The sequence below is a fragment of the Anarhichas minor genome, unplaced genomic scaffold, assembly GCF_050575085.1.
Source record: "Anarhichas minor isolate MPS153535 unplaced genomic scaffold, ASM5057508v1 ptg000025l, whole genome shotgun sequence".
NCBI lineage: Eukaryota > Metazoa > Chordata > Actinopteri > Perciformes > Anarhichadidae > Anarhichas > Anarhichas minor.
This window is the reverse complement of record NW_027466471.1, coordinates 13,246,157-13,258,590: the sequence shown is the minus strand read 5'-3', so window position 1 is coordinate 13,258,590 and position 12,434 is coordinate 13,246,157. Positions and strand designations below refer to the sequence as shown.

The 12,434-nt window shown below is 40.9% G+C and overlaps 1 protein-coding gene across 1 annotated transcript; it reads right to left on the bottom strand.

The window, feature by feature from the left end:
* Positions 1-6,633: 6,633 nt before the first annotated feature.
* On the bottom strand, positions 6,634-8,837 carry cox7c (cytochrome c oxidase subunit 7C). The gene is made up of 3 exons (XM_076099538.1): positions 8,678-8,837; positions 7,149-7,295; positions 6,634-6,736 (listed from the first exon to the last, which is right to left on the bottom strand). The coding sequence occupies exons 1-2, from the start codon at positions 8,750-8,752 to the stop codon at positions 7,179-7,181; spliced, it is 192 nt and encodes a 63-aa protein (XP_075955653.1). The 5' UTR covers positions 8,753-8,837; the 3' UTR covers positions 6,634-6,736; positions 7,149-7,178.
* Positions 8,838-12,434: the final 3,597 nt, after the last annotated feature.

The following is a 12,434-nucleotide window of genomic DNA, read 5'->3' as shown; positions in this document are numbered from 1 at the left end:
CCATGTGGTTCAGCGAGGCTTTGAAAGGCACCATTCACAGACCCAAGTGAACTCAATTGTGCCTGTTTATTTTATTTAAACTTCTGTGGCATCCAAAGAACATCCTGGAAGAGAGTGGTCTGCAGAGAAACAAACCAATCGGAGCACCCCGTGCCTTCCTCTGCCCCAGTTTTCCCTCCATGTCTCTGCGATGTACAAGCCTTTCATTCATTTTCCCCCTGCAGTCAGTTCTTTCTGCCTTTGTGGCTTTTATTGTATCTCCGTTGGAGCTCTGTTCCCACCTTCAAAGGAAACATTTATTGTTGCATCCACTGAACAAACATGCTAGATGAAATTGTGTTTGTATGGACTCTTACTGTGCCACTCTGAGCTTCATATAATGAGTTTGACCTGTACTGAGTTACTTATCATTATTATACATTATTATACATCATTATTATACATGTGGGACAATCATGTGGGACAAACAGTCAAAAAACAACGCAAAAGTTGTTAAAACTCTAAAGAGCGTTGATTACAGCAGAGTAATTTTCTAATCATGCGACAGCTGTAACCTTGGCACTGCAAGTCTCCCAGAAGCTCATTGCACGCTGCAGCCTGATAGTTTATTTTGGTCCAGATGGGGGCGCTATCATGCTACCCACCGACTGTACAACAGTGCACCATTATGAGGCCTCTCTACCTCTGCATCTCTGTCCTGGGAGACTACTGCAGAACCACATATGAAATATCACAAATATGCTAAACAAAGTCGCAAAAACTATAAAAGTGCTGACTCTCAGACTTCAGGACAGTGTTTGTTCCCAATGGTGAAGACATGGTTCCCGAACCTGTGCAGCTTCTTTATCCATTTCTGTACTGTATATGCGTCAATATTTCTCTGTTGTTTGTCTCTAAGTAAAAATAGCATGAGCAACATTCAACTATTTTCCATATTGTAAAGCGAAGACTTTGCAGACGTTGCTAGCCTGCATATTTGGCACCAATTTTAGGGAGAACTGCTGATTGGACAACAGCTGCATTTAGTCGGCCGAGTCTATACAGTCATTTTTGCAAATAAAGGCTAGATAGATGTACTCTCTAAAATTGAGTTTGGCTGTATAGCTTTAACAGAAATATGACAGATTTTGTGTATTTGGACTCATGGATGTGTGCTAGGGTTTGTGTGAATACTGTATGCATATTTCAGTAGTGTTCCAGTGGATGCACTTGAACAATGTTTGCACATCTGTTTCAGGGTTTATACATGTGCAAATGTGCATGTAAATAAGTAGGTTTGTGGCGAATGCCTCTGTGTGTGTGAAATGCCGTGGGTTGAATCTCTCCAGTGAGAGTAACAAGGGAGGGAGACCACTGGAGAGCAACAGCTTCCGGACCAGAAAAAAAAGGTTCAAATATTTTCTCTCTATCTGTGGGAGGAAAGAAACCCATGGCAGAGAAAACAACAACAAATGATCAACTGTGCCCTCCTTTTTTTTTTTCTGCCATCCCTCTCACTTTCCATCTCTAGTAGTCTCACATTGTCAGACCTTATTCCCACACTACATTCGCACTGTTCCGTCGCAACAGAAAGCATCTCTGGAGATGCTTCATTAGAGAAAAAGATATCTTCCTCTGTTCGTTTTTTCTTCTTCTATGTAGACCACATGGAACCCAACCAACCCTGTCTGAGAGGGGGTTGTTACAGTGAATAAGCCCGCTGACATTTATATGGAGCATCTATGTGGATGATCGGCACTGCTTTACAGCAATAAAAAGACAGCCAAATTATTATGTTTTTGTGAAGCAGCAGTGGCAGCAAATAAAAGATGATGTTTGGCTGATTTAAATTGCCGGCCTTAGATTAGTCAGTTGTTACAATGAATTAAATTAGACATGCAACTTTCAGAATAATACAAAACTGAGGGACTTTTATTCAAATCAAATTCAAATCACTTGATGTTCAGCCGCAGGGGCCTGAAAACTAGACAGTATTCATGAGCCCCAGACAAAAGATCTCAAAGCCTCTTGATTTAGCTGGCCATTTATATGCCAACAAATATATTATTACAGACATAAGATAGAAATATGTGCTTTTCATTGAGAAGGAAGAGAGCAAAAAAAAAAATGCACTGTATATTGTACAAGAGAGAAAAATGCACATTCATCCACATCCGACCCTTCAGAGGCATTAACATAAGGCTCGGTGTGGCAGAATGTGGACTGAAGTGGGCATGATTATTTAAAATGAAAACTTTTTCACCCTGAAACTTGCTGCTATTAACTCTGGCAGCGTGTAGTGTTGCATTATTGAACTGAAGAGCGCTCTGGGTTCCAAAGTGGGCTGGAGGGGATGTTGAGATTATGCTCGTTTCAGATCTCCACCCGGGTTCCCTGCCAGGTCTCTGAACCCGTTATTTTCATATCAAACTGAATGTGCAAAAAAAAAACTAAAGTGAAAACTACTTTGGCTTCACAACGTCTTTGTGAGCTGCCGAAAGGAAAAAGGAAAGGAAAAAGGGGGCAGGTCTCCTTGAGGTGGTCTTTTTCTCTAAGCAAAGGTACTGCAACATTAATGAATGATACAAGTTGCAGAGTGCAACCTGTGTAGCACAGAAAGGGCGTGGTTGTCTATATTGAAAAAATGACGTGTGCTTCTCGCAGAATGTTTTTTAAATGCCATCAAACATTAAAGTCTCTCTTGCACTTCATTTCTCTGTGACATACGAAAACGCACACATACACATATATGAGTCGACTCGGTACCCTGCGTGCATTCATCTCCTATGAACAGTCATCCCCTGGAGGTTCCGGACTAATTGTGCAGAGTTCCTGGCTGAGGCACTCTGACGAAGTGGGAGGTGCATGTACACTTCATCTTCCTGCACTGACAGTTCTGCACTTCTTCAAGTCAGCATCTTTGAGGTAGAGTGTGGTAAACAGAGAAGGTAGGTAGGGCTTAGCAGAAAACTTGGGACTTCAGCGTGTCCTTGAAACTTTATTGACAGACAGTGCAGTGTCAGGGTGTTGTTCTTCGACTGGAGACAGCTGCTTTCCCTTCTTATTGTCGTCATGCTGAAATGATGGGCGGGCCACATTCAGAGCGTCCCTGCTTTTGGATGTAACGCATTGATTGGTTGGTACAATGAAATGCTGCCTTCCAAGATGTTTACAACAGTGCTGATTAGAGCTCAGCCAACTCACCCAGAGGGGCAATTTAGCCTGTGGAGTATTTGTCAGCCACCCATTCTCATTCAGAGTAAGTAAATGTTTATACAACCGTCAATCACTAATGAGTCCTCACACACCGACTGACTGCATGTAATTGTAATTGTTTGACTATAACGCTGAGGCAGGATGTGAAATGCGCCTCTAACTGAAGAGACTCAATAAAAGTTTAAGTCTTTTTATTAGATGGCTGCACATGATTTACACCAAGCTAAGCCAACTATCTTCTCCTCTGAAGTGCAAATGAGTCTATAATTAGATTCCACACGTGAGATGCAGAAAAGTTATTGAACATTCTACAGAGGCTGCAATGAATGGCCACACATACTGCAAATAAGGTGATTTGCATAACTGCACAAACATATAAAACTGTATTAGTTTGTTGGATAAAAGGGAAAATAAAAATAAAATGTGAGGCTGCAACTGAGGCATTACCATATGTACAGTAAAGACTTTAACTGCAGTAATTGTAGGTAAGCTGTTCATTTCATGAATATGCACGGTGTTAAACCCTCACAGAGGGTTGATAAGCTGGTAGGGAATTGATCTTTAATGACTACACTTTATTTTAATTAGTGCCTGTGTGCCAGGGAACGTAAAGCATTTGGAATGACAATTACAATGAATTGACCAGATATTGACTATGATGAAGCCGCAAAACCACACAAAACGCGCACACACACACACACACACACACACACACATAATAGCACTCCCTTCTCTTTCATTTCCCCCCACACTTACATACTAAATGCAGCGTGACAAACTCCGCGAGAGACTTGGCACACTGGGTGCCGGTAATCCCCCTGTAATGTATTCTTTTTCTGTCTCACCCCTGCTTCCTTCCTGCCTGCCACACTGTGTATATGGCAAGCCCATCCAAAATGTGTGATGTAGACTATTGTGGGCACCATAGGACCTCCTGCTACATGCCCTGTGCCATCACACCCTTATGTACTTTTCAGATAGCCAGCACTGCAGTGCGGCTTGGTCTTTGTCCAGATATCACCATTGTGTCTAATTGGTCCTCACTGCCGGAGTCTGGCATCAACTTGGACTCTTAAAAGCCCCAGTTAGCAGTAAAATGGCAGAGAATAGATGAAACATTCATGACAAAGAAAAGTACCCACTGCTCAGTGGATGTTTTTTTTTTTACTCTGGGATGCTCAGATAATGTGACTCGATCTCTCAAAGTGTCAATGCCAGTCTAAATTTATACTCTCGGGGGGGAGCAAATGGGTGTTTTTTTATAATCTCCCTTTTTCCGCAAAAGGGTCCAAATGTTGGGGACATTCCTAAATTAGCCCTCTGAGTGCTGAAGCGTGCTGGAGCACCTTAGCTAAACCATTTGAAGAATGTAAAGCAGCTGCTCTCACTTCTGTTCAGTCAGAGTCATACTGTCAAGAGTCGAGAGCAGAAAAGTGGAGCTTTCACGTGTTTATTACTCTAACAAAATGGAACCAAACTTCTTTACTGGAAAAAAATCAAATAACTGTCATTTAATTGACATTATGGATGTGAGGAATGAGGATCATTCATTTTCAGAGACAACCTTTCAAGCCTATGTGAGCGAGCGCTTGATTGATTTGATTTTTTTGATAAACGATAGACTTTGGACGGGATATCAATTCAATGAGGCTTACTTGATGGCTCTCGAGTCCTCCCTTTTTTCCCAGAGCAGAGTGATCGCTGAGATGCACTCAGAAAGAGTAAGCATGAAGTATGGCTCGTGTCAGGAGCTGAAGGACATCAACTAAAGCGGGCTTACACACCTAATCCTGATGGTTCATTCCATACTGAGAAAGACCATTCTGAGAAAGGGTTGCTGTTTAAGGCTGAGCATTTTCCTCGGTACACAGAAAAGCTACTGAGATTATATCGCTGAGCAGAATGACAATTACATGCATTATGCAGTGTTGACGTTTTCCCATTCTCCACCTCTCTTTTCTTAAAAGAAACTTATGGAAATGACACTACTACACCTGATCTCCTGTCTAGAGATGCATTATCACCCTGAGGTGCATGCAAAAAGAAAACGCATACATAAGACTACTATATTAGTCTTATGTATGCATGTGTTAATTATGTGCTTTGGTAACAAACATTTAGTATGCTGTGATAACGCAAGGTGTCATGTTTGTGTTGAGCAGTGTTTGGATCGGAAAAGCCTCTCTTCCTACCCCTGAGCTACGAACAAAGGTCAACCTATTCTAAGTGAGGACAATACAACACTCCTATGAAAGATCGGCTCCCACTTGTTGACCCCATTAAATGTCTGATAACGTTATCACCGCCTAGCAAGAGCGGTACGACCTGAATGCTCTTCCATCCAGGAAGCCCAAAGGCACACGCAAGGTAACATCATTACGAATGCAAGAGAACACAAAACCACCTGACAGGTTTACACGTTGCTGAGTTGTGTGCACGAGAGAGAGAGAGAGAGAGATCAGAGGGTTGCAAAGGGTATACACCAGGTTGTTTCTCATGCTTACAGCTTGTCCCCGTAAGTCTCTGCTTATGAATTTAGGGCGCCCAACCAGGCACCTCTTTGCTGTACACCTCAAGGAAATGAAAAACTAACCTTAGCAGACCACTGAAAACTACTTCACTTTTACATTCCCTTTCCCCACCAACTGAGCAGTTACACCTCCCCATTTTAATACATTGTCCTTGGATAGTTCTAGCCAGAAGCATAGGGATAATTGAACTAAAATAGGCTATTCAGTAGAGTTCAGCTAAATGGCTAAGCTATAGAATGAGGAACAATAGCAGAAGAGCTGTAAGTGCAGGAGGGCTGGATTCTTTAATGCAAGCCTCACAGTGAATTCAAATTTCCACTTTATTCATTCACTTTGGGTTGCTGGTGACAAATGGTTTTAATTTATAAAGTTATGGGTTCTGTTAACTTTTACAATGTGTTCTCTGTATGCCAACAGGCTACATAATATGAATATGTAGCCATCTACTAAAAACCTGCATATGGTTGCAGTTAAGTGTTTTTAGACTGGCAACAATTCTCATGTGGGTTTTCTCCAGGTTTCCACCCACAGTCCAAAGACATGCTGCTTCGGTTACTTGATCACCCGTAGGTGTGAATGGATGTGTGTCCTTTGATCGCCTGGCAACCTGTCCAGAGTGTACCCCGTCTCCGCCCAATGTCGGCTGGGACCGGCTCCAGCCCACCAGTGACCCTGAATAGGATACTACTTCCTCCCTGCAATGTGCATTTACATAATCAAAGGTAGTACCTGGTACTCAGGTTGTACCGTCTGGATTCAATAGCCATAATAAACATGTTCTTTAGCATGTTTTAGAGCAGGCTCGATAACAAAATAAATTGTTATTAATAAATATGTCCACAGCTTGTCATGTATAGAATACATTTAATCACATATTACATATTCTGGTATTGTAAGAATAGACTCATTTGTTATATTTGAGGATACTTTATTTACAAAGAAAACGAAGAGATTCCCATTCTTCTACATGGATAGCAGTCTGATGGATAAAACATGTTCAGGCTGACGACCTGCAGGGAGAACAAGAAAATAGGGCAAAAAGGGATTAGATGACTTGCATACACCTGATGACAGAAAAGCAATTTCAGAGTTAACGCCAGTAAAGATAAATGTGACAACAACTCTGACTTGCTCCCATCTGATACACATCAATGTCTGCAATAAACTGTCACATTAACTTGCTAAAGTGCAAGCTTATCTAAACACAGCGTTGATATCAACCCACATGATATTTGTTGCCGTCACTCACAGACATACAGATAATTTGTTTAAGATATGCCGCTGAGCAAAAGGCTAAAGAGCCTCAGTGAAGCACCGTCATTGTCTCAGGTCACTGTTCAAACCAAGGCTGAAGTAAATGCCACATCATCCTGACATTTTAATGAAGGCAGATGTTTAGATAAAGACGGCAGTCATAATTACCTCGAAGGCTGTTGGCAGCATTGGTCCATTTTACTTCTTCAGGATCTGATGTCTGACGATGATGAAGGGAAATGCAAATCCGCTGCCGAAGAACACCACCATCATGCCGAGGAGACGCCACTTGTTCTCCACGGAAAATGGCAGATTCTGTAAAAAGAGAGAGAGCGAGAGAGAGAGTATTGGGACTCAGTGAAACTCCAAGAACTTTAATGGAACTCTTTTGATGACCTTACTAAACTATTTAACTTGGCTATTTTTGACTGCACTGATCTTAGAAAGCACTCTACTTCTACATTTGATACACATTTTAAATCTCTGCCTGGCTAAGAACAAGTTATTTTACAGTTTAATTCTAAATGATCAGTACTACTACATGCAGGATATCTGTGCAAAGAGCTTAATAATACATCAGAGTATTACAAGGCAGCCGGGGTGAGAAATTACTGACTAAAGGTACAAACGCCATTGAAAGTTAAGGATTGCCTGTAAAATAATGAGGGAGAAGTGTCTCAATGACAGAAGTGCACCTTTTACATTTTCTTTATTTCTTGCCAAATATGTCATGTCTATTTTACACAGGCCACTGTAGGTACGCAATTTATGTGAATGCCTTTTAAGAACCAAGCAAATGTTCACAGGAAAAAAATTAAGAAATTACAAAAAACCTCAGGGGTCGAGAAAACTTTTAAATCTGTAATGAGTCCTCATGTGACTTGCATTTTGTAAAAAAAATGCCACTGTGGCAATAATTTGTATAATATGAATCAATCCCACTAAATGACAAAACACACTTTGCATTAAACTGAAGGAGCTCCTCCTATCATTCAACTTTAGCCCAAAGATCCAGCATAAACATCAATGTGGTGTACTAGAATACACATTAAACAGGATACACTGTCACGGGTATCTAAACGCTATTAGTGATGTCCACAAGCTTTATTATTTTGTATTTTATTCTAGAGGAAGTGCAGTGTGCATAGTTGATACAGTTAACTTAGTTACTCTTAATGCCCGATTAGATTGTTGTTAGCATCTAGCTTAGCTGTGACCTTAACATTCAGCAAAAAGCCGGAAGTGATTTCAATGAGCAACTTCGTTAACATTCACATTCTGTAAGTGTTTGTGGATGTGCCTGCGTCTTACCAACACACCTGCATCATGTCAGATAGCTTCAACGGTCTTATTCTGGTTTGCTGAGGTGTTTGCTACAGCTAACTTGGTAGCATTGACGGAGTTAGCTGTCACATAACAACCTCTTAGCCACAAAGCTAATGTTGCTAACCAACAGGTCGCCATCCCAGGTATCCTTCAACACATACACACTTGATGCCATAAGGCTGCTAATGCCTTTATTTGTTTTGTAACATTGTATAGGAGAAAATGCACATGCCTGTGGCTAGTTTTGTTAGCATCAGGCTCTTGTCAAATGACAGGCATGACCTCCAAGTGAGGCTGTGGATACACACAAGGCCGAATATAGATAATATCACATTTCAAACAAAAATGCTGCTTTAATAAGATAACCTCACCTTCCCTGGTCCTTCAGAATAGTGTGAAGAACGAACAGCAGACGTTGTGAATCGCCTCACAGCTTGTCCCAGCATGATTAAAGCCTGGTTTCTTCTCTGCTTCGGTAAAACGTTGCTATCGGCGACCTTCTTCTTCCTGTGAGCGGCAGAGCGGCGTAAAGGATTGTGGGCAATGAAAACGAGGCTATAGTGTGTGGGAAATGTAGTTTAAATACCTGAGAAGTGCCTACTGCATATTTTCCCTTTATTTTCATGTGGGGACCGAGGTTATGTTCTATTTTTGTGTTCATTGTCAGCATGTGAGTAGATATACTACAGTGGAACAATCTTTTACAGAGGCCTCTATGACTAAATTAAAAAGGTGCACAAAGTACTAAAGACAGCAGTGTTTGGTGTAAAGTACGCCAGTGTGTTGTTACCTGCTTTGAAAGAGTCATTCAAATGGTCAGCTGTAAAAATATTGATAAACTGAGATCTGAAATTTCCATGCAGATATTTGAGTGTGTGTATATGTGTGTCCTTGAATAATAACTATTCTTAGGTAAGCTATCTGCACTTGTCTTCGTCACAAATATATCCTTGCCGTGGTAATACCGAGCAGGCTTATGCTAATTTTTTATTTTAATTTAATTTTACTAATGACTGATGGTGTGCCCCTTCCTAAGCACTGCTGCTGCCTTCTTTTCATTGATTAATGCTCAAGTGTGCATACTGCGCTTTATACCATGTTACTTATTTATTTATGATGCACACTAATGTCTATTCAGAATTTGTTTAGATGAATACCTTGTTTATAGATTCCAATGTCATAAAGTTTTTCCGAAGGAGCCCAAGGAAGGGGCTAAAACTAGAAAATGTACATTGCAAATTCCCTATTCGATGATCTGTGTGTGTATGTGCGCATTCATGTATTCAATACGTATGCTACTCCTCACCTGACTTGTTTCTCATTTGTCATAAAAAAACAACAACACATCGTGTCACTGTCATGTTTTCATTTCAGTGCATTTGGTTTCCTCCTTGTGTCTGTTTGCATCCACAGAGATTCTTGCTATGAAATGTGAGGAATGGGGTACACATCTCTTGTATTCTCTGGGTCAATGAAGAGTTTCATCACACTGCCTGTTTGATGTGTTGAACTCTGTCACTCATCAAATCCTAAGCGTGAACAATGGTTTGACATTCATTATGGTAGGTTGCGTTCAGATGTTAAGTAATGTGACGCATTTGCACAGCGTCATAAAACAAGTGGCATACGGATTTTGTAAAATGAATTTCACAGGCAGTATGGATGGGTAGACACATTAGGCAACATGTTACATAAAACTTAGAGAGAGGATGATGATTTCACAAAAGCACATCGACTGCGACAACATGAGCCTGCTATAGGGCTGCCCGAAGCTGTTCTGCAACATTTTAGCAGATTGCTGTTTTTACACTTCACACTTGTTTTTGTATGGAATAATGAGATGTCATTTTACATAAGTTTGTTGTTTTTATGTACCTTTAACTTTACCTTTATTAGCATCACATCTTTATTGTAGCATAATCAACAACAAGGCCATTTCAGATTGGGAGTAAGACATTGCTTTCTCTTCAAATGATCATCAGGTATAAATGAATTTCACAAGGCCTCCTCACATGTTCTTCATGTTCCAGATTGTTGTCTCAATGGTTTTCTTGACATGTTGCAGTTTTACAGCAACACAGAGCAGGACAGGGCATCTGAAGAAAAAAAAGAAAAGAATCAAATGACAAGAAATTACTTCTGAAGTTTAAAAGCAACTGGGGCTAATGTAATAAAACACAAAACAAAACATAAACTTTCCTTCAACTAATTCTCTTATAATGAGCCACAGACTATTCTAATGAATTTTATGTATGAATCATTTTAACATTTTCCACATCTAATGGCCTGAAAACATTTTTTGAATGCAATATATTGTAGAAAGAGGAGTAGAATGCTCTCCATTATGAATGAGCTGCAAAGTACATGACTCACTGTGGAGCATCTTACAATAGTTCTTCACCAAATGAAATCATTTGGGTTCACACACTTTTTTGAAGATCACATTTTTAATACTTTTAGTATATGACATGTGACACCTGTAATATTAATACCACACACAATGCTATAGCAGTAGATCCTGTCTCAGTACAAAGTAAATGTTTTTTTTAGTGTTGTCAGCTAACAAAATGCCATTCTCCTGACAAGTCGGGGAGAGCTCTGACATTATCTGCTGTGATGCGGGTAGCTATGGCAAGCTGGTTACCCCTCGTCATGGCTGCCACATCTATCAACGCAGGGTCATCACCTGGCCAGCTGCCACGCGTCTGCGCTCTCGTTGCCAGCGCAATCTGTTAAAAAGGACTGAAGGATTGGGAATCACACCACAACCATGTCATCAGACCCTACTATAAATATTGATGTTATTACTTGTCATACAAGGTTGGCAGCACTGTCCTGAAACCCATCCTGCTTTATGTTCCGAGATGCGTGCATCCTGGACCTCCACTGTTTGTTATTTCTGTTGACTGCCTTAATTTCGAGCTATTGACTTTCCCTGGCTCATGAGCAAATCTGTTCAGAGTGCTCTGTCAACAGCCATGTGAGCTCCTTTGTGTGAAAAAGAGGAGCGCAAACATGCTGGGTACACAAACACACAAAGCTGTCATCCTAAATAATAACCCCCGTTCTCATTTAAGTCCGCCAATTAGCCTTCAGTGAAGCCAAGGCTCAGTCATATCTGTAAACAAACCTTTAATCAACCACATGACTGTGCATAATGATATGACAGGCTCTGTGCATATTAACACAACATCGCTTGCTTGACTAATACAAACAAAAAGTGTACATGCAATAAATATCTGTTTATTAAGTTTTTTTAATTTAGTTTTTAATGGTTTTTGTAGATATCAACCAATCTGCTACAGTATGTGTTGAATAGCAGCCTAGACTGCCACGGTAAACAGGATCTCTCTCCCTGTCTAGATTTGCAATAATGTTCCTCAAAGGACTCGAGAGGTAATGGATAATGTTAATCAGTGACGACAGTTCATTTTGGCAGCAGAGTATTTTCGCTCTTGAGTTTAAGGCGTCTTGCATCATTGCCGCTGACAAGAGCTGATTTTCCCAATTACAGGTTTTTGTGGAATGTGGGAGAGGATAGTTTCCACGGGCAGTGTGATACATCAGGTGTTAGTCCTTCTCAGTTCGGTCTGGGTGGCTTCATCTCTTCTTTGTGGGACTGAGAGGAAGGAATGATCACCTGATCAGTGCGACTTCTTTCCATTTCTTCTCTGTCTGTTTTAGGGTCAGAATAAATCCTGTCATTTAGTGTAAGTGGGATTCCTAAAGGGCATACAGTAAATGCACAGCTGCGCACAGGCGCATAGCCTGTAGGCCTACAGTACACAATTACACACAGAGACACATGCAGCCTCCAGCTAAGTCACTATGGGAGTTCATAACATGCACACAGTGGCATGATTTGACATTCATCTTTAAAGTGGATTAAGGGGAAATTGCATGGACTTGCAGCTGACCCAGCCCTCTTGGGATGAACAACCTATGCCCTGTACATTCAGGGTAAGGCCTCTTAAATAACAAGCATCCTTATGTGTGCATGCAACATCTGCATGCCTCCGAAGCACACTGTTGTTTTAATACACTCCAGTGTTGAGAACAGGCTTTCACTCCCTCTCCCTCTCCCTCTCTCTTCAACATTGCCGTTCCTCTGAAATAAAATGTACGCTG